The sequence below is a fragment of the Muscardinus avellanarius genome (assembly GCF_963383645.1).
Source record: "Muscardinus avellanarius genome assembly, chromosome: 21".
NCBI lineage: Eukaryota > Metazoa > Chordata > Mammalia > Rodentia > Gliridae > Muscardinus > Muscardinus avellanarius.
Window position 1 is genome coordinate 17,182,281 of NC_137807.1, and position 24,942 is coordinate 17,207,222.

General features: G+C 53.9%; 1 protein-coding gene across 2 annotated transcripts in view; it reads left to right on the top strand.

Annotated features, from left to right (window-relative positions):
• TBC1D10A (TBC1 domain family member 10A) overlaps window positions 1-24,942 on the top strand; it is a gene marked incomplete at both ends in the record, with an annotated part of 35,889 nt that extends 10,947 nt beyond the window's left edge. The window contains 8 exons of one of the 2 annotated variants that reach the window (XM_080717503.1): window positions 10,646-10,745; window positions 17,690-17,797; window positions 21,878-21,984; window positions 22,554-22,668; window positions 22,740-22,805; window positions 23,268-23,457; window positions 23,532-23,686; window positions 24,466-24,942. In XM_080717503.1, the coding sequence (XP_080573629.1) occupies window positions 10,646-10,745; window positions 17,690-17,797; window positions 21,878-21,984; window positions 22,554-22,668; window positions 22,740-22,805; window positions 23,268-23,457; window positions 23,532-23,686; window positions 24,466-24,942 (1,318 nt within the window). Of the gene's footprint in view, window positions 1-10,624; window positions 10,746-17,689; window positions 17,798-21,877; window positions 21,985-22,553; window positions 22,669-22,739; window positions 22,806-23,267; window positions 23,458-23,531; window positions 23,687-24,465 lie in introns of both variants that reach the window. The other variant, XM_080717504.1, reaches the window with a different exon arrangement.

Consider the following 24,942-nt stretch of genomic DNA (forward strand, 5'->3'; position numbering starts at 1 on the left):
CTTCTGCCTGGTGAGGCGTTTCTTCTTCTCAGGCTAGCCACTTCTGTCGCCCTTCAAATTGCAATTTAGAAGTCAGCTCCCCTGTGAGGCTCCTGAACACTCCTGCCTCCACCCTGGGGGCTTCGTGCAGACTCCTAGCTGGATTTTACCCACCCAGTGTCCCTTTGCCAGATTGGCCTCCTCAAGGGCGGGGCTGCGTTCTCGTCATCTTTGTAGATTCAGGGTCTGGAAGGAGGCTGTAGAGATGTGTGTGGAGTGTAATGAGGTGCTGATCGTGCAGTTCCCGGAGCAGCTGTAGAGATGAGAGGCAGTTCTCCGTGGAGTCTGCCTGGGTGAGTGCGACTGAAGTGGAGGCTAGGGCTCAGAGGGGCTGAGGGAAGGGTGGCTCGGGATCAGCCCCTAGAGGTAAGAGGCGAGGCGAAAGGAGTGTTGCCAGAGAGCTTGGACCCGAGGTTCGTATTGGAGAAGGAGGGCAGTAGGCAATCATGAAGGAGTTTAGGCAGAGGAGGGCCTTATATAAACGCTGAGTCAACACTAATTTGTTGAGATCTGTCAGTAAGAGCTAGCATCTGCCAGGCATGGTGGTGCGCTCCTAAAATCCCAGCACTTGGGAGGCTGAGACAGGAGAAGCACAGGTTTGAGGTCAGCTTCAGCAACTTAGTGTGACCCCTTGTCAAGATAAAAAATAAAATAGGGCCAGTGGTGTAGGTCAGAGGTAGAACACCCCTACGGTCAATCCCCAGTAAAAAATACACACACACACACACACACACACACACACACACACACCCCTTGGTGAGGATGGGTGAAGGGCCGTAATGGGTCTAGGTGGCCCGTGGCTCCCTGCGGGGAGACTGAGCTCTGAGGACCCAGACACGGGCAGGACTTTTAATCACTGTCCTGCACGGCAGGGTCGGGATTGGAGTTGGAGAAGGAGTGTCTTAATAGTCTCTGTAGCTTTCTGCTGTAGTCAAGGAGGACCGCCTTGGCCTTGGGGTTTCTGCTGTGGTCTATGCCTCTCCACAGCTAAGTAGGGCAGAAAAGGGAGGGATTCCTTGCGTTTTGGGAGCAGGAATGCTGGTGATTAAAAGAACCATTTTTTTTTTTCCATCTCACATGGAGCAGGGTGGAGCTGAGCAGAGTGGAGAGCTGGGCAGAGGCCCAGGGCACCAAGGCCAGTGGAGGGTGGAGAGAACCTGTTTACCATTGTGCACTGACCCAGGGCCGGAAGGAGCAGAGCCAGGGAGTGCCTCATGGGAAGAGAGGCAGGCCTTGCACCGCCTCCCTGGGAGGGAGGAAAGGTGAAGCCAGTCAGGCTCTCGGCAGACAGGGGCCTGGCCATGGCCGGCAAGATCCCACCGGCGGCCAGGTCACAGGAGGGAGTGCCGGACGCCTGACACCAGCATCCTTTTCCACACTACTGGCGTGGCCCTGGCCAGGTCACCTATCTTCTGGGCCTTCTGGAGGAAGGGGAGGGTGCACTGGATGAGCTCACGGGCCTGCCAGTCAGCCGTGTGCACACCGCCACACTACCTACTTTCACACTCAGGCTTCTGTTGTCATCACTTCTTACAGAACTGGCCTAAACGCTATTTATACTTTCAGTTGCTAACCACCCTCAGGGTTATGCGCTCCGGAGCCCGGAGCCCGTCACCAGCGCGTTTTGTTTCTCCTCACTTCTCTTTCCAGCTCTGGGTGTAGGCAGGGGCGCACCCCACCCGCATTGCCTCTGGATCTGCGGTTGGCTGTCTCCACAATCTACTTCCTGATCTTCCAAACTTTGCTGCCGCTTCCTCTGGTGCCTCTTCTCCATCCTGGAGACCCAGATGTGGAAGGCCACTGTCGTGTTCGCCACTCCTGCCCTTCCCGGCTCAGAGGGTGGAAGGGCAGAGGGAGAGAATGACGGGAGCAGGCTCTGTTGTGTGGGGCACTCTCAGCCCATTGTCTGGTTCAGTGGTCGGGTGGCAGCCTCCACTTCCAAGCTGTGTACCCATGTTCTAGTCTCCTGAATGGAGGTAGCGCAGCCTGCTTCCTTGGGGGCGTGTTCCTGTGTGGCGCTTGGTAGAATTGGTACACACATGGCCAGTGCTCAGATTCTGTCAGGTCTTACTACTGCATATCGTCTTTACCAACGCGCTCTGCCGAGGCGGCGTGACGCCTTTGTTAGATATGAGGAACGAGAAGCTCAGAGAAGGGAGAAACCCTTCCCCATTTTACACTACTACACAGTGGCAGAGCCGAGATCAGAACCCAGGAGTTCTAGTTTGTGTGTCATTGAGTAAATTATATACTTTCAGGGCCTAAACTGTTTCCTTAGTAAAGGGGGACATCCTTGCTCTACCTACGTCTAGGTGCTGTGTACAGGACCAGTCAGATGAGAAAAGGCATGTGGAAGTTCTCGCTAAATGGCAAATAGCAGTCGACTGGTAACTCCCATTTGATCCAGGTGCAGTGGCGCACGCTTGTCATCCCAGCATTCGGGAGGCCGAGACCGGAGGATCACAGTTCGCAGACAGCCTCAGCTACTTAGTGAGGCCCTCTGCAACTCAGTGAGACCTGTTTCAAAATAAAGAAAAAAAAAATAGGGCTGGGGGTGTAGCTTGGAGGTAGAATGTCCCTGAGTTCCATCCCCAGTCTCGCAAAACAAAACAAAACAAAAAAATAGCTCCCATTTGGTGGCCACTCACCAGGCTGGGCCCTTGTACACATTCTGCCCCGTTCCAGCCCTGTGAATGTGAGGTCTGCTCTATGGGCCTATGAGGGATGAAGCTGAAGTTCAGGAGGTCAAGTGTCTGTCCATGATCTCCCGGTAGTAGATGGAGAAACTGCAATAGATACCTGGACAGATTGACTTCCAGGGCCCCAGTTGGCTGCCATCCCTATTTTATTTTATTTTATTTTATTTTATTTTATTTTATTTTATTTTATTTTTTGCGCATCTGGAGATGGAACCCAGGGGCATTTGACCTCCAAGCTATACCCCCTGCCCTATTTTTTTATTCTTTACTTTGAAACAGGGTCTCACTAAGTTGCGAAGGGCCTCACTGAATAGCTGAGGCTGTCAGCGAACTGAGATCCTCTGGTCTCAGCCTCCCAAATGCTGGGATTACAAGCGTGCACCACCACGCCCGGCTTATTTTTTGTTTTCAAACAGCACGTTCATACATTGCTGATCCTGGAGGTCCCCTCTCTGTTCTATGTATCCTTCCCCTGCCCCCTTGGCCTCCCCTCGAGGGAGGCAAGAAGCATTTGCCCTGTGGTCTGTGAGTCAGGGTTTCTGTGTAGGCTGTTTCTCTTCATTTGGGCTAACTCAGGGAATGCGGCTTGGAGGAGGGGGTTAGACTGCTTCCATGGGACCAAGGGTTATCTTCTGCCATAGGGCATAGGGATCCTGGGCACGGGTGCCACCCTACTGAGTCTGCTAAACCAGAGTTGTTGAGAGCAGATGTCTAGAAGGACAAGGGGAGGAAAGGCCCCAGTCTCAGGAGAGGGTCCTGTCTCTTTAAGCTTTCAGAAACCTTCAGCCTCAGGGTTTGGGGAGAAGGTAGGCAGCCCGAGGCCTGTAGAGATGGGTCTGTGAAGTGTCGCTGCACCCTGCACCATGCATGGCTCCATGGCTGAGCCAGCTCTCAGTGTGGCAGCCTGATGGTTCTGTGACGAGATGCTGCTTTGTCTGTCTCCTCTGAGCCTTTCCTCCTCAGGAGATGGGGCTGCCTGCACATGGCAGAGTGCCCAGGCCAGTGATGCCCATCTGGCATATTGGCCTCACTAAGAATTGCTAAGGCGTGGGCCGGCCGCTCACTGGGGCGGTCAGAACACAGGAGGGGGTTAGACCGTCTCCAGGGGCGTGGGCCTCATCCAGCAGCATCTGGAGAAGGGCCGCAGCCTTCCCCGGGGAATCAGACGCAGCACACAAGTCTTCGTGGCAGAGGGGAGCCCTGGTTCAGCCACTTACTTGCTAGCTTTGAACCCAAGTCATGTAACCTTCCTAGTTGGGGCAAGTTTCTCATGAGCCAAATGAAAATAGTGGTTATTAATCTATGAGAGCTCCACCTCATTGGGCATTAGAAAGACACACTTGCTAGAGGCCAAAATGACTACCTGTAGTCCTAAATGCAGAACAGAGGAGAGTAAGGGTGTCAGCGGGCGCAGGGGCACACCTGTAATACAACACTTGGGATGCTGAGACGGGAGGGTTGCAGGTTTGAGGACAGCCTCCAGAGGTAGCAAAACGCTCTCATCAGACTAGTGAGACCCTGATTCAAAACATAAAAATAAAATTGGGCTAGGGATGGAGCTCGAAGGTAGGCTATCTCTAAGTTCAATTCCTAGTAACACACACACACACACACACACACACACACACACACGAAACAATACAATAGAATAATATAAAATTGAACTGAAAATATCAGAGTGCTTTGGCACATAAAGGCAACTTGTCTATATTTCAATTACACAATCAGCATGAAATGTTCTTTCTTGCATTTGGAATTGAACCCAGGGACATTAGGCCATTATGCTTCTGAGCTACAGCCCAGCCCCTTTTTTTGTTGTTGTTGTGAACAGGGCCTTGCTGGGTTGCAGAGAGTCTCGCTAAGCTGCTGAGATTGTCTCCAACCTGTGACCCTTCTGTCTCAACCAACCTTCTAAGTACTGGGTTTATAGGTATGTGTCATAGTACCCAGGTGTGTGTGTGTGGACCTCGGGATTAAACCCAGGGACAGTCTACCTCTAAGCTATACCCCAGCCCTATTTTATTTTTTATTTTGAAATAGGGTCTCACTAAGTTGAGAAGGGCCTCACCAAGATGCTGTGGCTGGCCATGAACCTGCAATGCTCCTGTCTCAGCCTCTCAAGTACTGGGGTTACAGGCATGTGCCACCATACCCAGCTACCTTTTTATTTTATTATTTATTTATTTATTTATTTATTTTTTGGTGGTACTGGGGTTCCTGGAAGCCCTTCTACCTCCAGGCTACACTCCCAGACCTATTTTTACATTTTTATTTGGAAACAGGGTCTCCTAAGCCAGCGCGCGGCTGGCTTCGAACCTGCGCGATCCTCCTGTCTCTGCCTCCCAAGCGCGGGGATGACAAGCGTGCGCCACCACGCCCAGCCTACCTTTTTATTTTTAATGCAACACCATGCCTGGCTAAAATGTATTTCTTATCATGAGTTTCAGTTTAAAAAGTATGAGAAATAGTGTTGTAAACCAGGATGAGGTATTTCGGCTGGAGGAAATTACCGACATCTGAAGAGTCAGGCATCTTCAGGCCGTGTGGAGGCTGAGGGTTTGGCTCTGGGCGCAGAGGAGTGTGGCACAAGGGTCAAGAGCATAGGCTGAGGAGTCAGACAGGCCTGGGTTTGGTCCCAGCTCTGCCAGTTATAGCTACATGGTCTTCAGAAAGCCACTTAATCTTAGTAAGTCTTGGATTCTACTGTGAAATGGGGAGAATTATATTATACTAGAGTTATTATGAAATAGTCAAGTGAGAGCTGGGTGCAGTGGCACACGCCTGTAATCCTAGTAGTTGGGAGACTCTGGGTTCAATCTTCAATACCATAAAAAACGTACATGGGATAAACATATGTAAGTTATTGATTTTTTTTTTTTTTTTTGTGGTACTGGGGGTGGAGCCCAGAGGCTTTCTACCTCTGGGCTATACTCCCAGACCTATTTTATTTTATTTTTTTTTTTGAAGATTTAAAGAAGTTTATTAAAAGATAGAAATACAGCCGGGCGTGGTAGCGCACGCTTGTATTCCCCGCGCTTGGGACAGAGACAGGAGGATCGCGCAGGTTCGAAGCCAGCCGTGCGCGCTGGCTTAGGAGACCCTGTTTCCAAATAAAAATATAAAAATAGGTCTGGGAGTATAGCTTGGGGGTAGAATGGCTTCCGGGAACCCCAGTACCACCAAAAAAAAAAAAAAAGATAGAAATACAGAAAATAGAAATATAGCCCCATGCCAAAATGGCATGAGGGGGTGACTCGAAATGAATACACCCCCCCAGACCTATTTTATATTTTATTTGGAAACAGGGTCTCACTAAATTGCCGAGAGCCTCACTAAGTAGCTGAGGCTGGCTTCGAACCTGTGTGATCCTCCTGTCTCAGCCTCCCAAGCGCAGGGATTACAAGCGTGCGCCACCACACCCGGCCTTATGTAAGTTATTGAAAAAGAAATTGGTAAGAAGTAAATGGCATACAAATGGGAATTCTTTTTTTTTTTTTTTTTTGGTGCTAGGGATGGAACCCAGAGGCTTTCTACCTCCGAGCTACACTCCCAGACCTATTTTGTATTTTATTTGGAAACAGAGTCTCACTAAGTTGCTGAGAGCCTCACTCAGTAGCCGAGGCTGGCTTTGAACCTGCGCGATCCTCCTGTCTCAGCCTCCCAAGCGCGGGGATTAGAAGCGCGCGCCACCACGCCCGGCTCAGATGGGAGTTCTTATTGTTGGTGCCATTGTTGTTGTTGCAGTGGAGTTGTAATGGCATTCGGGTCCTGAAGGGGTCCTGTGACTTGGAGAAGAGAGGATAAAGGGATGGGTGGCTGACAAGGGACAAGCACAGGTGTGCCTGGCAGAGGGGGATCAGAATTGCATGGCCTCAGGAGCGTGTCAAGATCATAGGCAGAAGATACCAGAACAAGTTTGGCATAACACAGAGAAGAAAGTTTTAGCAGTCGCACCTGTTCAGTGGTAGAGTGGCTTCCCCTGGAGGTAGAAGTCTCCCATCCCTGGCAGAGTTCCAGTAGAGGCCGCACCCAGACACTCTTATCAATATATTCCTAGGTTGCAGAAACTCCCTTGGGCCACGCTCAGGAAAGAGGGCATGCGAGGTCCTGAGCTGAGGTGTACCCTGTGGCCTTGGTCCCTCTGGGGGCCATCTCTTTCCCTAGCAGGTGGCTGAGCCTTCTCTCTGCTGTCAGGAGGAAGCCATCTCAGGGCCTTTACATGATCTAGTTATCATGCTGTTTGCAGGGATGCCCCCCAGCCACACATACATCCTAGGCAGATACATCCCAGTTCCTCTCTGGACATCTTTGAGGGCCAATTCATAATGCAGTCTTTCCAGTCATATAGGGAAACTGAGGCTCAGAGAGGGAGGGGGACTCGCCCATTGTAGAAGGTATTCCTGTATCAGACAGCAGGGGGATCAGATGCCTCCTGGGATCCTGACTCACTCAATTGAACCTTTGATTGTGTGTGTGTGTGGGGGGGGGGGGTACGGGGTGGAACCCAGGGGCTTTCTACCTCTTGGCTATACTCCCAGGCCTATTTTATACTTTATTTGGAAACAGAGCCTCACTAAGTTGCTGGTTGCTGAGAGCCTCACTCAGTAGCCGAGGCTGGCTTCGAACCTGTGCGATCCTCCTGTCTCAGCCTCCCAAGTGCGGGATTACAAGTGTGCGCCACCACGCCTGGCTTGATTTTTTTTTTTTAATGGATAGCTTGCACCTTTCCAGGAGTATGCCCTGTGCAGAAAGAGAGCCACCTGCGGTGAGTGCTGAGCTCTGACTGCCCGCAGAGCTCCAGTGTCTGATTTCCCACTATCCCAGGTAGCCCTTTTATTTTATTTTATTTTACTTTTTTTTTTTTTTTTTTTTGCAGTATTAAGGATGTTACCCAGGGGCATTCACCTCTGAGCTACACACCCAGCCCTATTTTTAAAAATTTATTTTGAAACAGGGTCTCACTGAGTTTTAAAGGACCTCACTAAGTAGCTGAGGCTGTCTGTGAACCAACCGCAGTCCTCCTGTTCAGCCTCCCAAATGCTGGGATTACAAGCGTGTGCCACCACACCCAGTAAAGAGAAGCCATTTAAATGGTCATATTTACTCCAAATTTTCCCATTTTGAGGTTTTTTTTTTTTGTGTGTGGTACTGAGGGTGGAACCCAGGGGCTTGCTACCTCCGGGCTATACTCCCAGACCTATTTTATCCTTTATTTGGAAACAGGGTCTCACTAAGTTGCCGAGAGCCTCACTAAGTAGCTGAGGCTGGCTTCGAGCCTGTGTGATCCTCCTGTCTCAGCCTCCCAAGCGCGGGGATTACATGCCACCACGCCCGGCTCTTGAGGTTTTTAAAAATCAAAGTATATTTTGGTTGACATGTACATTTAAAGCAGTAGTAGTTTTTATTGTTTGTCCCTGAGAATATCTTGCCAAATCAATGGCATAGCTTAAAGTCAGTGGTATCTTAGAACCCAGGAAATACAGTCACTTGTTTTGTACCCTGTTCAAATTCCGGTTTGAGGTTTGACACTGGGGCTTTGAAACGGCCGAAGCAGTTATCTGGCATCAGCTAACTCCCAGGATGCTCCTCTTTGTATCTGCAGTGGGGAGAAAGGGCATGGCTAAGCCCCTGTAGTCAGATTTTACCAACAAAACCAGACTTCAAGCTCGGCATGGTGGCACAGGCCTGTAATCCCAGTACTTGGGAGACTGAGATGGGAGGATTGCAAGTTTGAGGACAGCCTCAGCAAGTAGCGAGACTCTCGTCAACCTAGCGAGACTGTTTCAAATTAAAAATTAAAAAAAAGATAGGGCGGAGAGGGGGCTCAATCCACAGTACAAAAAAAAAAAAAAAAGAAGATATAGAAGTATCAAGTGGTCATGCATTTAATTCCGTGGAAATTCTCTGGAAACTTAGCAACCTCAGGAGAAAGCCCTCTGCTCTCTGGGCCTCAGTTTCTTCATTTGAGCAAGGAAGTGGGGGATTGGCTCAGATGTTACCTACATCCCTAACAGCCAGAACTCCCAGCTGACCCTGTGTGAGCGCGTCATTCAGTTAACCAGCAGGCTTATCCCCTGACTTGTTGCGTATGCGAGTGCGTTATGGGTGGTGGACTCACCCTGGCCTGGGGTCTGTGGGCCTTTGGTTTCTGCTCCCTGAGAGCTTGGGGCTGCCTGAAGATGCATGCCCCTTTGTAAATACCTGACCTAAGGGCTTGGACTCTGCCTTACTCTTACCAAGGAGAGGAAGGAACGTCCTGACTGCCTCTAGGTGGGGAGGGGGCCGCTGCAGGGAGGGTGACTTGGGTCAGTGAGTTAAGGGACCCCGTTTGCCTCAGGCTGTGTTCCCGCCTTAGCTGTTCAGCCCGAAGGCTACTTGCAGGCCTGGGCAGTTCCCCAGATGAAGTGTAAGGAAGACAGGTCCTGCCCTTTTGTGTCCCAGGGGCCTCAGCTCTGCCAGGGCCCCTCCCTCTGCTCTTGCAACCAGTCAAAGCCACAGCAGCACATTTCCTTCCGGCAGAGAGAGAACCAGAGACTCCAAGCCTGGGCCAGGCTCAGCCCTTCCACGTCCTTTCCTGAGGGCGCTGCAGTACTGCCTCGCGCACCCCCCCCCCCCTCTCTTTCTGGGAAGTCAGGCAGGAGTGAGTGCAGGCTGTGGGCTGTTTAACTGAGCAGGATACCTTCTCTGCGTATCTTCTCTCTGAATCTGGTCTCTACGATCAGTATTTTCTTAACTGGAAATAAAAACACAACAAAGAAATGTAAAATGTCTAGCTGGGTATAGTGGCACATGCCTAAACTCCCAGAATTTAGGAGGCTGAGACAGAAGGATCACAGGTTTGAGGCCAGCTGTTATTAAAACGCACGCACGCACGCGCGCGCACACGCACACGCACACACACACAACTGGGGATGTAACTAGGAGATAGAATGTCCTATGGTTCAATCCTCAGGACCAAAAAGAAAAAATAAAAAAAGAAATGAAAAATATCTGTAATCCACTACTTGGAACTGGAAATAATATTGGGAGAGGAGTGTGTGCATGGATCAGATGATGCACACATGCATTTTGTGTTCTTGTTTGTTCACCAGTATTAGTCTAGAGGCTAGAAAGAGAGCGCGTATAGAATGCCTAGACTTCACGTGTTAGCCCCGTCTTTTCTTCTGTGAATTCGTGAACTCCCAGCACTCCCAGCAAGTTGAGGCACCTCTGGCTAAGCAGGGTTCCCAGCAGCCCACCTCCACCTCCCAGCTCCAGAGGGTCAGGAGTGCGTTCTAGTCCCAAGAACACATCCTCACAGCGGCCCAGGCCCTGCTCCTAGACCAGCGCTTGACACGGTGGGGATGGCTGCGCAGTCAGGAGCTGTTGTCCAAATACAAGCGCTGGTGTTCGGAGGCCTTTGAAGTGTGTGTAAGGTTTTGAGAGGTAGAGACGACTTGAAGAACATTCTGGCCAGGGGCTGGCGTCAGGAAAGGGTGAGAGGTAGGAAGGGCCCGCGTAATTGGGGAAACTCTTGAGTAACTATTTTGCCTCAGGTGAGGAGGTAAGCATGTTATTTCTGTTCTTGTTTGACTAGTTTTACATCCAGCTTTGCTCCTAGCACAGGCCCTCGGAAGGCTTATTTACTGAGGCAGGCCCAAGACAGGAATGCTTGGCTTCAGCACACAGACACAGACACTCGGCCTCCGCCCCGCAGAGTGCAGTGACCCCTGGCCCTCCGACACCCAGCGGAGTAGGTGTCTGCACCTGGCTCCTCTCCCGCGTGCTGTCGAGGAGGGCAGCATTCCCTCTCATCTGCAGCAGGCTGCTCGTGAAGAGAAGGGGGCGGGGCAGGCCGGCGGCTGGGGCGGAAGCCAGGGCCTTTGCTTCTCCTGGCACATCTGATGGGCCTGCCCTCTGCTCCGCAGGCTGGAGGAAGTCCCCCTGGAGGTGCTGAGGCAGAGGGAGTCCAAGTGGCTGGACATGCTCAACAACTGGGACAAGTGGATGGCCAAGAAGCACAAAAAGGTGAGGCCTGGCCTGGGGCTTTGGCTGGGAGCTGGCAGCCTGGGGAGGAGAAGGGACCAGCTTAACCAGCCAGGAAGAGCGGAGCTTCTCCAGCTGCGGGGCTGCCTAGGTGTTCTCCACCATCAGCCAGAAACAGAAGCCGGCTGGAGAGGGAAGCTTGAGCCCTGGCAGAGGACTTCAGAATCATAGAATTTTGTCCTGGAGTTAAACTTCAAAGCTCTTGTAGCCAATAGATCTTCATGTTCCTTTTTTTTTTTTTTTTTTTTTTTTTTTTTTGTACTAGAGATTCAACCCCAGGGGTAGTCTACTTCAGAGCTATAATCTAGTCCTTTTTTTTTTTTTTTTTTTTTTTAAACAGGGTCTTGCTAAGTTGCTGAGGCTGGTCTCAAACCTGCAATCATCCTGTCTCAGCCTCCCAAGTACTCAGATTACAGGCATGTGCCACCTTGCCAGGCTCGGCCAATAGCTCTTCTAGGCACCTTTGCTCTGGCCTTGCTGGGAGAAGGCCTGAGCGCTTAGCCACCACCAGAGAAGACTTTGTAGTCCCCCTAATGGCCAGCTCGTGGGGGGCATTTGCCAGGTACTGGGCACTTGTCTCCAGTAATCCCTACAACACCCTGGTGAGGCTGTTGGTGGCAGTATCCACACTTTCTGGATGACCTACGGAATCAAGATTTGAACCTAGACCGCGTAACATTGGCACCTACTGTACTAAGCACCACAGTCGGGGCCTTCTTTACTCTCTAGGTGAACTTGATTTTCCTCTTGCCTCCAGGGCAGAGCAAAGAGAAAGTAACCTCACAGTTTACAAAGAGTCTTACAAAAATGAACTTCGCGTCAGCATCCTAGTCAGGTGTCTGAGGCACAAGCTCTCTCAAGCCGTGCTTGCCCGCTGCTCTGAACGACGTGGGTCGCTGTCCTTGGCCACCCGAGCAGGGTCTAGAGGAGGCTGCGCAGACATCGCGGCCGCTGTCTCTGCACTGGTTCCCGGTCCGCAGCGAGCCCTCTGTCATCAGCTGGACGCTGGTCTGGTTCTGCTGGCCCAGCTGGCAGCAGGGCTCAGCCACCGCTGCCCTCCCATGCCTGTCTAGCTGGGCAGCATTGGCACCTCCACCCTGTCGGCCTCCGCTTCCCCAGCCAAGTGGGAGTGACGCTGCTGCAGTGAGGCTCCCACGGGTGGGGCGGAAAGCCCCCCGCCCAGGCCTGGGCTCTTTCTTGCTATTCCTTTTGGTCTTTGGGAGACTCATTTTTTGCTTATTAAAAAAATCTTTCAAAGCCGGGCGTGGTGGCGCACACTGTGATCCCAGCATTTGGGAGGCCGAGACAGGAGGATCGTGGTTCACGGCCCTCTGCAACTCAGTGAGACCCTGTTTCAAAATAAAGAATAAAAATAGGACTGGGGGTATAGCTTGGAGGTAGAACGCCCCTGGGTTCCATCCCTGGTACCACACACACACACACAGACTTTTTCTCAAATGTCTTTCTCTCTTTTTAAATTTTCTTTTCTTTTTGCAGTGCTTTGAGTTGAACCCAAGGCTTCACAGATGATAAGCCAGTGGCCTACCACTGAGCCACATCCCCAACCTCTTTTTTTTTTTTTTTTTCAGCTCTAGGGATTGAACCCAGGGGCATTCTGTGGCCGAGCTATACCCCCAGCCCCATTTTTAAATTTTTTATTTTGAAGCAAGCTCTCACTGAGTTGCAGGGCCTCACTGAGTAGCTGAGGCTGGCCACGCACCGTGGTCCTCGGCCTCAGCCTCCCTGGGGTGACAGGCACACCACGCCCGGCTCCCAACCTTTGTTTTTCTTATTTATTTTTTGGTACTGCAGGTTGAACCTCAGGGGCTTTCTACCTCTAAGCGGCACCCACAACCATTTTTTTATTTTGAAACAGGGTCTCACTGAGTTGCTGAGACTGGCTTCAAGCCTGCAATCCTCCTCAATCCTCAGCCTCCTAAGTACTAGGATTACAGGTGTGTGCCACTGTGCCTGTATTTGTGTGTGTGTGTGTGTGTGTGTGTGTGTGTGTGTGTGTGTGTGTGTTTGTTAATACAAATTGAACCTGGGGGAATTATTCCTCTGAGCTATATCCCCAGCCCTATTTTTTTAAAATCTGAAACAGGGTTTTAATAAGTTGCTGAGGGCCTCACTAAGTTGCTAAGGCTGTCCTTGAACCTACAATCCTCCTGTCTCAGCCTCCCAAGTACTAGGATTACAGGCATGTGCCATCATGCCCAACTCTGGCTCCATTAATTAATTAATTTACTTTTTGGGGGTACCAGGGATTGAACTCAGGAGCATTCTATCTTTGAGCTATACCCACCAGCCCTAATTTATGTTTTATTTTGAAACAGGGTCTCACTAAGTTGCTAAGGCTGGCCTTGATCTTTTGTGCCTCCTGTCTCAGCCTCCCAAGTACTGAGAGTATAGGTGTGTGTCAGGACACCCAGCTTCCTTATTTTTACTTTGATACAAGGTTTTACTAAGTTGCTCAGGCTGGGCTCACACTTGGTATCCTCCCGACTCAGCCTCCTGAGTCACTGGAGTTATAGGAATGTACCACCACACCCAGTTTTCAAATACATCTATCTATGTACACATATAATTGTTTTTTGGCAGTACTAGGAACTAATGAACCCAGGGGTACGTCATCACTGTCAATGAGCTATATCCCTAGCCCTTTTTTGTTTTTTATTTTGAGGCAGGATCTTGCTAAATTCCAACATCTGTATTATAGGTGTGTGCCGTCACACCTGGCTCGACAAGTATTTTTAAGACGGGCACCCTCAGTTGTCTCCGGGCTGGCGCGAGGTGTGTTTTCCTGCCTTGGCCTCCGCGGGTCTCTCCCTGAGCGGCAGCTCGCTCTCCTGCTCCCTGCGTGGTGACTGGCCAGCGGCCGTCTTGCTCCAGCCTCCCTGTGAATAGGGACTCCTCAGGGGAGTTGTGGGGAAGCTCCAAGCAGGGCATTCCAGAGCACTTCCTCTTCTCCTTTGCTTCCCTGGAACTGTGGTTAGTTTGAGGGCTGTCCCTGCCCAGCAGAAGACCCCATGTGCACCTTCAAGGCGCCCCACCCAGAGGCCCTAGCCCACTGCCTGGCTTCAGGGCAGGACCGAGTGCTCTAGGGCGCAGCCCGCTGCCTCCCCTGCGGCCACCAGGCCCTCCCCAGAGCTCTTCCTGCCTGGCCGCGGAGGCATGGCTGATCGGGAAGTCGTGGCACAGGAAGCACAGTACCTGTTTTGGGAAGTGGGCTCAGACCCAGCAGTCCTCCTGGACTCATTTAGTTCTGCTAGGAGGCGCTGTCTTCCCCCTCCCAGCTGTGTCCAGGACAGAAATCTGTCAGGACTGTGGCCAGAACCCAGTCTTCCCCTGTAGGGCCCTGTGGTGTGGCCTCAGCTATCATCAGAGCCCTCTTTCCCAAGACTAGCCTCAGAGACCAGTGATCCTTGTGCTTTCTGGGACACTTCTTTCATGCTTCGTCTCATCCCACCCACCTGTGGCAGGCAGGCAGCAGATGGCCATCCCAGCACCTTTGTGCTAAAGGCGGGACAGGCCGAGCACCCTGGCCCTCCCTCTATCCCCAGTGCGCGCCCTCACGGGGTCCCTCAGGGCAGTCCTGCAGCAGGCCATATGTGACCGGGCTAAGCATGGTCTCTGTGGAATGAAAGCTCGAGGGCCTGTGGCTCTGGGCCATGCTCTGTGTTCTAAAGCCTGCCCAAAGTGGCTTCCTAAAGGTGACACTCGCCCCACAGCAGCAGGAAGCCCTTCTGAGTCTGGGGCTGCGCCCCTCCACTCCCTTCCTCTCCCCCACTTCCAGACACACCCTGAAGCTCTGGCCTGGCTCTGTGAGCAGCCAGCGGCCCGTCCCAGCACCCCGCGCTGCCTCCCTGGCTCCTTGCTGGTTCTCGACTCTCTGACCCTTGGAAAGTTTTCTCTTGTTTGTGCTAGTCACCAGGAAGGCCTGGTCTTCTGGGCTCCTTCCGAGGGCTTCCAGTGGGGCTGTTTGAGGGGGTTTCCAAGTGAAGAGAAGTTAGACCTGGGCTTCCGTGTCAAGCATCCTTCTGGGTGGAGGATGGAGAGGAGGTCTCACCTACTGAACCTTTGTGATCAGGCCTCACGCCAGCACGTTGGCCCCCCTTTGATGGAATCCTCTCAGCAACTCTGTGGAGTCATGAGGGACATCATTCAGATCCTAAGGTTGGTGAGAAGTGATGGGCCCGAAGCCAGCACAGGGTTCAGACCCACAGCAGCTGTTCTTCTTGTGCACTGAGCACCCATCTCTTCAGCCCAGGCCAGGGTGCTCACTGCATGGGGCTCAAGGAGCGTCAGTGCCCTCTGCAGTCTCCTCTGCCCGCGTCCCATTGGTGCCTCTGCTTTGACCTTGCCCTCCTTGATTGGTTGGCTACCTCTACTTTCTCTCTTTCTTTCTTTTTGATATTGGAGACTAACCCCAGGAGCATTCTACCTCCAAGCTAGAAACCCAGCCCTATTATTTAGTTTTTTAAATTAAAGGCCTTGTTAAGTTGCTGAGGCTGGCCTCGAACCTGCAATCCTGTCTCAGCCTCCCCAGTATTGTGATTACAGGCATGTACCTCGTTCAGTTTCCCTATTTTTTTTTTTTTTTTGTGGTACTGGAACCTGGTAGCCCTAGCTCTATGTTTATTTTTTGGAAAAAAGGTCTCACTAAGTTGTGGAGGGCCTCACACGGTTGCTGAGGCTGGCTGCAAACCTGCAACTGCAATCCTCTTGTCTCAGCCTCCGAAGTACTGGGATTACAGGCATTCACCACCATGCCCAGCATCAGTTTCCCTATGCTTAAAGACATGTCAAGCCAGGTGCGGTGGCATCTGCTTGTAACCCCAGTACTTTGGGTGGTGAAGAAGGAGGATCACAAGTTCACAGCCAGCCTCAGCCACTTAGTGAGGCACTCTACAACTTAGTGAGACACTGTTTAAAAATAAAGAATTGCCAGGCGTGGTGGCGCACGCTTGTAATCCCCGCGCTTGGGAGGCGGAGACAGGAGGATCACGCAGCTTAAGAGACCCTGTTTCCAAATAAAATATAAAAAATAGGTCTGGGAGTGTAGCCTGGAGGTAGAAGGGTTCCATCCCCAGGACCACCAAAAAAAAAAATTATAAAATAGGGCTGGGGGTGTAGTCCAGAGGTAGAATGTCCCTGGGTTCAATCCCCAATACAAAAAAAAAAAAAAAAAAAAAAGACGTGCCAGCCAGGTGTGCTAGTTTGCTGCATGTCTGTAAGTTCAGTTCTTGGGAGGCTAAGACAGGAGGATCATAGATTCAAGGACAGTTTCAGCAACATAGCAAGACCCTCAGCGACAAAAATGCAAAGGGCTGTGGATACGTGGATATAGCTGGAGGTAGAATGTCCTTGGGTTTAATTTCCAGTAACACACACACACACACACACACACACACACACACACACACACACAGATATATTTTTTCAAACTGGGTTTTGGCAGTGGAAGGCCTTTTCTAGTGCGTCACGAGCCACGTCAAACACTTCCTCCCCCACGTCTTCATTCTGTGAGTGGCAGGGAAGACCTAGGCCATTTTAGCAAGAGCTGGGATCAGAACTCACCCCCAGACCAGATGCCTCTGTTCCAAACCAGGGATCTCAGGAGGTCAGGGTCACGGAGAGAAGAGAGGGGCTTCCCGGATGAGGGAACCGGTTGAGATCCCTCATCTTCCTCTGCGTTCTGCGGCGATTTCTCCTCTCCAGGCTGACTGTGTCTGGACACACAGCTGCCTACCCAGAACCCTCCACGCACGTGGCTGGGCCAGCCCTGGACACGTTCTGGCGCATCTCCATAGCTGTACTTCCTCTGTGCCACCCCTCCTGCTGCCGCCGTCCCCGTGGCTGCAGCTGCGCCCTACACGGTGCAGGTGCAGATCCTTCCCCGCAACCAGCCATGGGGTGGCCCAACTCCACTTCTGATTTAGGAAGTACAGTTATCCTGTGCTGTCTTCTGTGGGGTCCACACCAGTGGGGTCTGCCAACCTCGGGTCGGAAATACAGCTAGGCCTCCAATGGTCGCATCTACTGAAAGTGTACAGGCCTTTTTTCTTGTTATTATTCCCTAAACAAAACAACTATTTACATGATATTTACATTGCATTAGGTATTCTTAAGATATACAGAGATGATTTAAAGTATACAGGGGGTTTATAGATTATATGAGGTTCCTGGAAGCCCTTCTACCTCTGGGCTACACTCCCAGACCTATTTTATACTTTTTTATTTGGAAACAGGGTCTCTTAACCCAGTGCAGCTGGATTCGAACCTGCACGATCCTGTCTCCGGCTCCCAAGCGCGGGGATTACAAGCAGGTGCCACCATGCCTGGCGTCTTTTTTTTTTTTTTTTTTTCGGTAGTGGGGATGGAACCCAGAAGCATTCTATCTCTGAGCTACACCCCCAGCCCTATTTTTTTTAATTCTTTATTTTGAAACAGGGTCCCACTAAGTTGCAAAGGGCTTCACTGAGTAGTAGCTGAGGCATCCTCAAACCACGAGCCTCCTGTCTCAGCCTTCTGAATGCTGGGCTTACAAGTGTGCTATGACTCTCTTTTATATACAGTACTTGAACATGAGCAGATTTTGGTATCCCCGGGGGTTTCTGAAACCAGTCTCCCATGGGTGACTGTAGTTGTGGGCACCCAGAATTCTGTGTAGACCTCAGGAATGCCTGCACTGTCCCTGGACCAGGGGATGAGCACCTGCCATCACGTGGTGGCAGCATGTCTGACTGCAGTCCCCCCAGTCCCCACCACAGAATCTGCATTAAAGCAACAATAAGAAAGTCTTCTTCCCCCCTCTCTGCTCTTTCTGATAAGCTCTCTGATGGGCCCCCAAGCTCTGGCTGAGGGGCCTGTTCAAGGAGCTGCTGGGGTGGCTGCGCAGACACAGGTGTCCTTCCGGCTTTCAGATCCGCCTGCGGTGCCAGAAGGGCATCCCACCTTCTCTGCGAGGCCGGGCGTGGCAGTACCTCTCAGGAGGCAAAGTGAAACTACAGCAGAACCCTGGGAAGTTCGAGGTGAGTCCCTTCCTTCCTCGATCTGCCCCTCCTTCCCTGGCTGTGGGCATCTTGCCTGCAATCCCCTGGGTGCTTACCTGGACCTCCGCTGGATGCTCAGTCAACAGAGCCTCCCATCTTGTGCCTGACTGTCAGGACCCAGGCCGGATTGGCTCTGTCCTGGGGACCCATGACTCCAGAGGCTCTGCTCACCCGAGGCCCCGTCTCTGAGCAGACCTCAATGGGATGGACAGATCTGCTACCCTCCACTCCAGCCCTTTGTCTTCCTGACCACTCAGGTTTGCTTTCTGGGGCCCAGTGTGCTACCGCCCAGCTCTGGGTCATCATAGTCATCAGGAGGGGACACTTAGACCACTTTCCTGACTGTCTGAGGCCTGTGCTCTGGGCCTTTTGGGGTGTGTCTAGCAGGACCACAAGACGCTTCACACTGCCTGGCCTGCCATCCTTTGCCTGCCAGACATGGTCCATCTGTGTTGCTTGCTGGAGGTGGCAGAGCCATTGTCCTTAGGGGTAAGGAACCTGTCAGGGGCCAGAGAGGGTGTCCTCTCTGGGTGTCTTATGGGTGTCTGCAGCCATGCCTCCCTCTGCCCCACTCTCCTGCTACCCCAGCCCGTGGCTGGTCAGAGTATGATGCCCCTCCATTCACTGAGCTGGGCAGCTCCTCCAGCCTGTTCCCTGGGGGAACTACCTCTCTGGGGTTGCCCTGGCTCACCTGCCGGTTCCTCCCAGGCCCTTGGGATTGATGCCAGGCGTGAGGCCGCTGCCAGCCAGCAGCTCTTTGTGACATCCTTCATGCTTCAGTGAGCACCTTCTCCGGCCCGACCTGCCCTCTGAGGAGGTGGGCGGGAGCAGAGCAGGGCAGCCGAGAGTTTCTGCTGTTGACTTAGAGAGAGCAAGAGCTATGTGCTGGCAGCACCTGGCCCTGGGGGCAGCGAGACTAGTGGGGCATCTGCTGGGGAAACTCCGAGTCAGTACCGTTGGACAGTCCTGCAGAGCACCGGTGTCAGTCTTCCTCCCAGTGGCCACAGCTCCATTCCAAATGGCTACATCCTGGGTACCGTGGGAGGCTGAGGGGGAGAGCCCTACCCCACAAGAAGCTGGGGGCCTGGCCAGCCCCCTGGGTGCACAGCTCAGCAGGTGAGCCGTCTGCAGTGTGCACGGCTGAGCGTGGAGCTCCGTGCGGGTGTGTGTGGAGTGGTGTGTCCAGAGAGGAACTGGCCACCCCGTGCTGTCTGGAAGGTGGCCGAGAAGGGCCTGCACAGTGTGCTGAAGCTGAGTGCCAGGTTCCTGCAGCGGGCCCGGGATCCTGAGAGTGGTGTGTCTGGCATACCTGGAAGGACTTGGCCAGTGGCTGACCCCGAGCACGCTTTCTGCACCCGGGCACACGAGCCGTGACGGGTACAGCGAGGGGCTGTGACGGCAGCGCATACTGCTCCTGTCTCCGGCGCCTTCCTGCAGTACCGAGGCCTACGTGGCCGAGCTGAGTCAGTGCACGTTCTGCAGGCCTGGTGCTCTCTTCTTTCCTGCCCTTGTTCCTCCTCCTCCTCCTCCTCCTCCTCCTCCTCCTCCTCCTCCTCTTCCTCCTCCTCCTCCTCTTCCTCCTCATGAACTCAGAGTCATTCTACCTTTGAGCTAAACCTCCAGACCTTTTTATTTTCTACTTTGAAACAGGGACTCACTAAGTTTCTGAGGACCTCACTAAGTTGCAGAGGCTGACCTCAAACCTGTGGTCCTCCTGTCTTTGCCTCCCAAGGACTCAGTTGCAGGCCTGGGCCACTGCACCTGGCATGCACTTACTCTTTCCGTCTCCTCCCTCAGGCAGGCATGGCCTTGCTGTCTTTTTCACCTGCCTTTCTTCTTGGCCTCCCATGATGGCACCTCACAGGCTCGAGGCCGCAGGGCCCGTGGCTGCAGGGCCAGGCCGTCCACCTGAGGCCCGCGCCTGCCTCTGACTCCCAGCGCCTTCTCCCGGAGCCCTGCACCCCCTTTTCCTTTCTCGCTAGGCTCTGTGGGCAGGTGCCTAGCGGGGCAGAGGTACCAGATGACTTCATCCTAGAAACTGAGTTTGGGGTTCTCAGGTCTCTACCTCATGGGGACCACTAGGAAAGTGGGGCCCCTCCCATTGTGAAAAGGCAAACCTGCAGTGTGCTCTCAAAGCATCCGGAGTGTGCAGGACACATGGGCCCCACCTGGAGAGTTTGTGGAGTCCTAGAGGGTGACACCTCCTCCCTCAGCAGGACACTGCGCCCTCCTCCGCTGTCCAGTCTTCAGTACTCTGGGAGCCTTTCCTCTTAGCCAAGTTCCAGGCACTTCCAATTCTGGGTTGTTTTTTCTTTGCGGTGCTTCAACCCAGGGGTATTCTGTCTCGAGCTACACTCCCAGCCCTATTCCTTTATTCTTTATTTTTCAGTGTTTTGCTAAGTTGAGGAGGGCCTAAGTAGCTGAGACTGGCTGCGAACCTGTGATCATCCTGACTCAGCCACATGGATTACAAGCATGTGCCGCCAGGCCCAGCTTTTTTCCTTCTCTATGTACTAGAGACTGAGTCCAGGGGCATTCCCTCTCCAAGCTACACCCCCAGACTTTTTATTTTGAAACAGGGTCCCACTAAGTTGCTGAGGGCTTACCTGCTAAGTTGTCAAGGCTGGCCTTGAACCTGTGATTTTCCTGTCTCAGCCTCGAAAATAGTGGGATTACAGGCGTGTACCACTGTGTCCGGCTGCCCTCATTCTTTAGTTTGAAGCTGGGACAGCCCTGCTGAGAGGGAACAGGGCTTGTTTGAGGTCACCTGCCAGCTCGGGCAGCACCTCTTGGTGTTCACTGAGACTCCTTCCTCCCTAGGACCCTCTCTGATGCTGCCCCTGCCCTGCCAGCAATTCGTACTTGCTAGCTTCCCTTCTCGGCCCTCTGGGTTTTCTGTGAATGCACATTTATTTTTTATTTTCTAAAAACTGAGGTATGAAGCTGGGCATGGTGGTACATGCTTGTAATCCCAGCATTCAGGAGGCTGAGACAGGAGGATCGCAGTTCGAAGACAGCCTCAGCTACTGAGTGAGGCCCTTTGCAACTTAGTGAGACCCTGTTTCAAAATAAAAAATAAAAAAATAGGGCTGGGGGTGTAGCTCAGAGGTAGAATGCCCCTGGGTTCCATCCCTAATACTGCAAAAATAAATAAATAAATATACAAACAAATAAATGTAAATAACGGAGGTATGAAATTACAGAGTAAAGTGCACATACGTTGTGCAGTCAGTGAGCTTTGACAAATAATTCACATCTTCATAACCAACACGCAAATCAAGATGAGAATGTTTCAGATGACTAAAAGCCGTAACAACCCATAATATTTTCTGTTACAACTTTGTTGTTTTTATAAAAGTACACTTACTAAAATGTTCAGGGAAGTTCAAAGATGAGGGTAAACTCTGTTGAAACCCCATCACCCAGAGAAACACCTGAGGCCGGCGGTTTGACAGATGCCACGTCCTCGTAGACACGCGCGCCTCCGGGATGGTGGCGTCACTGTGCGGGAGGTGAGCAGCAGAGCAGCCGGGCCAGCGAGTCCGAGCCACACCTGCCTTCCCCTTCCAGCTCCACCAGTTTCCTAGCCACAGGGCCTTGGACAAATGGCCCGTTTGGTCCTCGGCTTCGCCTGTGAGCAGGGTGTAATGATAAGAGCAGTTTGGGGGTTGAAAAGAGTGAGGCCCACAGGTGCTCTGCTCAGCCCGGGGCCTGGCGACAGGCCGTGGCTAATGCTTGCAGAGGTAGCCTTTCACCTAAGGGTGTGACGCCATCCTTGAGACGCGCAGCCATGGCTGAAGTGCTGAGAGGTATCGCAGCCACTGCTGGCACGGCTGCTCTCACCCTCGTGGGTCTTCCTGGAGCGAGGGCCGCCCTGCTGTCACCTCTCCGGCAAGCCTCCCTCTGCCTGCCCTGTTTACTTGGGCTTCCTCCACCTGTTTTCAGGAAGGCCGTGGACATCGTCCCTGATGGAGGGCTCTTCTGATACCTGGGGCTGGCCCCTGGGGTATCCCCTCTGCCTACCTCAGCCCCTCATGTGTGCCCTTGCTCTTATTCTAGGAGCTGGACATGTCTCCTGGGGACCCCAAGTGGCTGGACGTGATCGAGCGTGACCTGCACCGGCAGTTCCCTTTCCACGAGATGTTTGTGTCCCGGGGGGGCCATGGGTGAGCAGGCTGGGAGGAGGCTCTAGGGCTGGCCCTGAGGGGAGCGACAGTACAAGGAGTTTGTGGGTATCTTGGGGGCCCAGAAGCCGGTGCCACAGATGCCGCTCTTAGCGTTTCCCTTCTTTGGTGTTCTTGGCATCTCCTTTGGCCTCCGGGAAGTTTCCACCATTTATTCCCCAGACTGCCAGAGCTTTTGGGAAACATACTTATTGAGGACAGAGGGGCCGAGGCCCTGTGGGAGGGGCGCTGCGGCAGGCAGAAGGGACAGGTGGGCTGGGACGAGGTTGCTCAGTGAGGGTTCCCGCCTCTAGCTGCACACCTTGCCCCATAGCTGTCTGGCCTCCTGCCCTGTCCACGTCCTCCCCTGGCATGGGGGAGCGCCCCCGACTCCCTTCCTCTGTTCATGTGAGCGTCCACCTGCTGTAATGGGAAACTAACCCCTTGGTGACCACAAACGTCCCCTCCCATCTTCGGGGGAGTGCTGATTCCGAGGCAGGTCTGGCCCAGGGGGTCAGAGAGACAGTGGGCAGTAGAACCCACCTCTCATCGCTGCTCCTGCCTCTCCACAGCCAGCAGGACCTGTTTCGTGTGCTGAAGGCCTATACGCTGCACCGCCCCGAGGAGGGCTACTGCCAGGCCCAGGCACCCATCGCTGCCGTCCTGCTCATGCACATGCCTGCTGAGGTACCCAGCCCCAGGTGCGGGTGGGCAGGGGACTGAGCCCAGCACAAGCTTCATGTCTCTCTCGCCCACAGCAAGCCTTCTGGTGCCTGGTACAGATCTGTGAAAAGTACCTGCCTGGCTACTACAGTGAGAAACTGGTGAGTGCTGAGTGGGCCCAGGACCTGCCCCCGGCTGGACACCCTTGGTGGCCCCTCCAGGCTGAAGTGCTCAGGCCTGCCAGGGCCACGCCTCTGGGCCCCAGGGTTTCCGAGTCCATGCTGGCCTCCAGCCACTCAGGCCACTTGGCAGGGTGGAAGTTCCCCCAGAGAGCCACGTCCCTTCCTGGGGGCTGCTCACCCCTCTGCTGGCAGCTCCAGTCCTCCTTCCCCTCTGCTCCAGCTGTCGGGAGCTCCCCTTGACCTGCCCTGTCCCGGGCACACCCTTGTCCTCCCTCGCCCGCCTCTGCACACGTGCCTTCTCACTGTGAGCCCGAGGGCGGCAGCCGGCTGCTTGCTCACAGCTGGATGCCAGCACCTGCAGGTGGCTGCCTGATGAGTGTCTGCCCGGCGCTAGGAGCCCAGCAGACAGCGTCACGGCCTGTGGCCTGGCTGTCTTCCCAGGAGGCGATCCAACTGGACGGCGAGATCCTCTTCTCGCTGCTCCAGAAGGTGTCACCCGTGGCCCACAAGCACCTGAGCCGGCAGAAGATCGACCCTCTGCTCTACATGACGGAGTGGTTCATGTGCGCCTTCGCCCGCACCCTGCCCTGGAGCTCCGTGCTGCGCGTCTGGGACATGTTCTTCTGTGAAGGTAGCAGGCGGGGCCGGCGGCGGGGTGGGGGTAGCCAGCTCCAGAGGCCCCACGCTCACCACCTGCCCACACAGGAGTCAAGATCATCTTCCGGGTGGGGCTGGTGCTGCTGAAGCACGCGCTGGGCTCCCCCGAGAAGCTCAAAGCCTGCCAGGGCCAGTACGAGACCATCGAGCAGCTGCGGAGCCTCAGCCCCAAGATCCTGCAGGAGGCCTTCCTGGTCCAAGAGGTGGGGCCCACACTGCCCTCGCCATGGCGGGTCCTACCTGAGGATGGGCACCCCACACAGAGTGGGCGGCCTCACCCTCCAGGCTGGGTAGGGAGGTCCACGTGGAGAGGTGTAGGATTGCAGGGCCTCCTACCCAAGCGACTCGGGGACAAAGAGCAGGTGCCGCCCGCCCTGCCCCTGCTCCTCGTCCAGGGCCTTGACTTCGTCTCCCTTTCCTTTCTCTTATGGAAACCTCTCTCTCGGGCTTTGATGGGGTAACCTGTGCGTGGAGAGCGTCTCTTGGCCGAGGCCAGGGCTGGGCCGGGCCGGGGCTGCCAGTGCAGGGTGGCAGGCACAGAAGCAGAAGAGCAGCAGCCCGTGTTGCATCTGCTTCCACCACTTGCAGCTGCTGTAGCTGTGCATTACCTGCTCCACACAGGAGGGGGAGAGGCACACGGGCAGGGTCGCAGGGACCCCCAGTCACCAGCCAGAAGGTTGTTGGGGACAAGGAATGGGCTGTCTCAGGTGTTGGCTGAGAGTGGGTGTTGCTCTGAGCCTTGCCCCCTGCCCACTAGGAGGGTGAATGAAGCGTGTGCCGCAGGCAGTTTCTCTTTTGAGGTGGTGGGTCTCTGTCCAGCTCCCCTGGCCCTCAGCTTTGGGACCATGACCGTGGCTCGGGGCTAGTCTGCCATGCTTCCTGGGGTCATGCTTCCTCAAGCAGCCAGAGAGAGGGTCCAGGCTGAGAGGCAGAAGAGGGTGGGCCTTCTTCCCGGGGTTCACCCGCCCCTCACTGCCTGCAGGTGGTAGAGCTGCCCGTGACGGAGCGCCAGATTGAGCGCGAACACCTCATCCAGCTGCGGCGCTGGCAGGAGACCCGGGGTGAGCTGCAGTGCCGCTCCCTGCCCAGGCTGCACGGCGCCAAGGCCATTCTAGACGCAGAGCCCGGCCCTCGGCCTGCCCTGCAGCCATCACCGTCCATCCGCCTGCCTCCAGACGCACCCCTCCCTGGCTCCAAAGCCAAGACCAAGTCGTCCAAGCAGGTCCAGCAGGAGCAGCGGAAGCAGACAAAGGCGAGCGGGCAGCTGGACAAGCCCCAAGCCCCGAACCAAGCCACAGTGGTGACTGCTGCAGGAGACGCATGTCCCCCACAGGGTGTGCCTCCGAAGGACTTGGCCTCCCAGGACCCAGCCCCCCAGGACTCCGCTCCCCGGGACTCTGCCCTGCATCGCTCCCAGGAGAGCCTGACATCCCAGGAGAGTGAGGATACCTACTTGTAA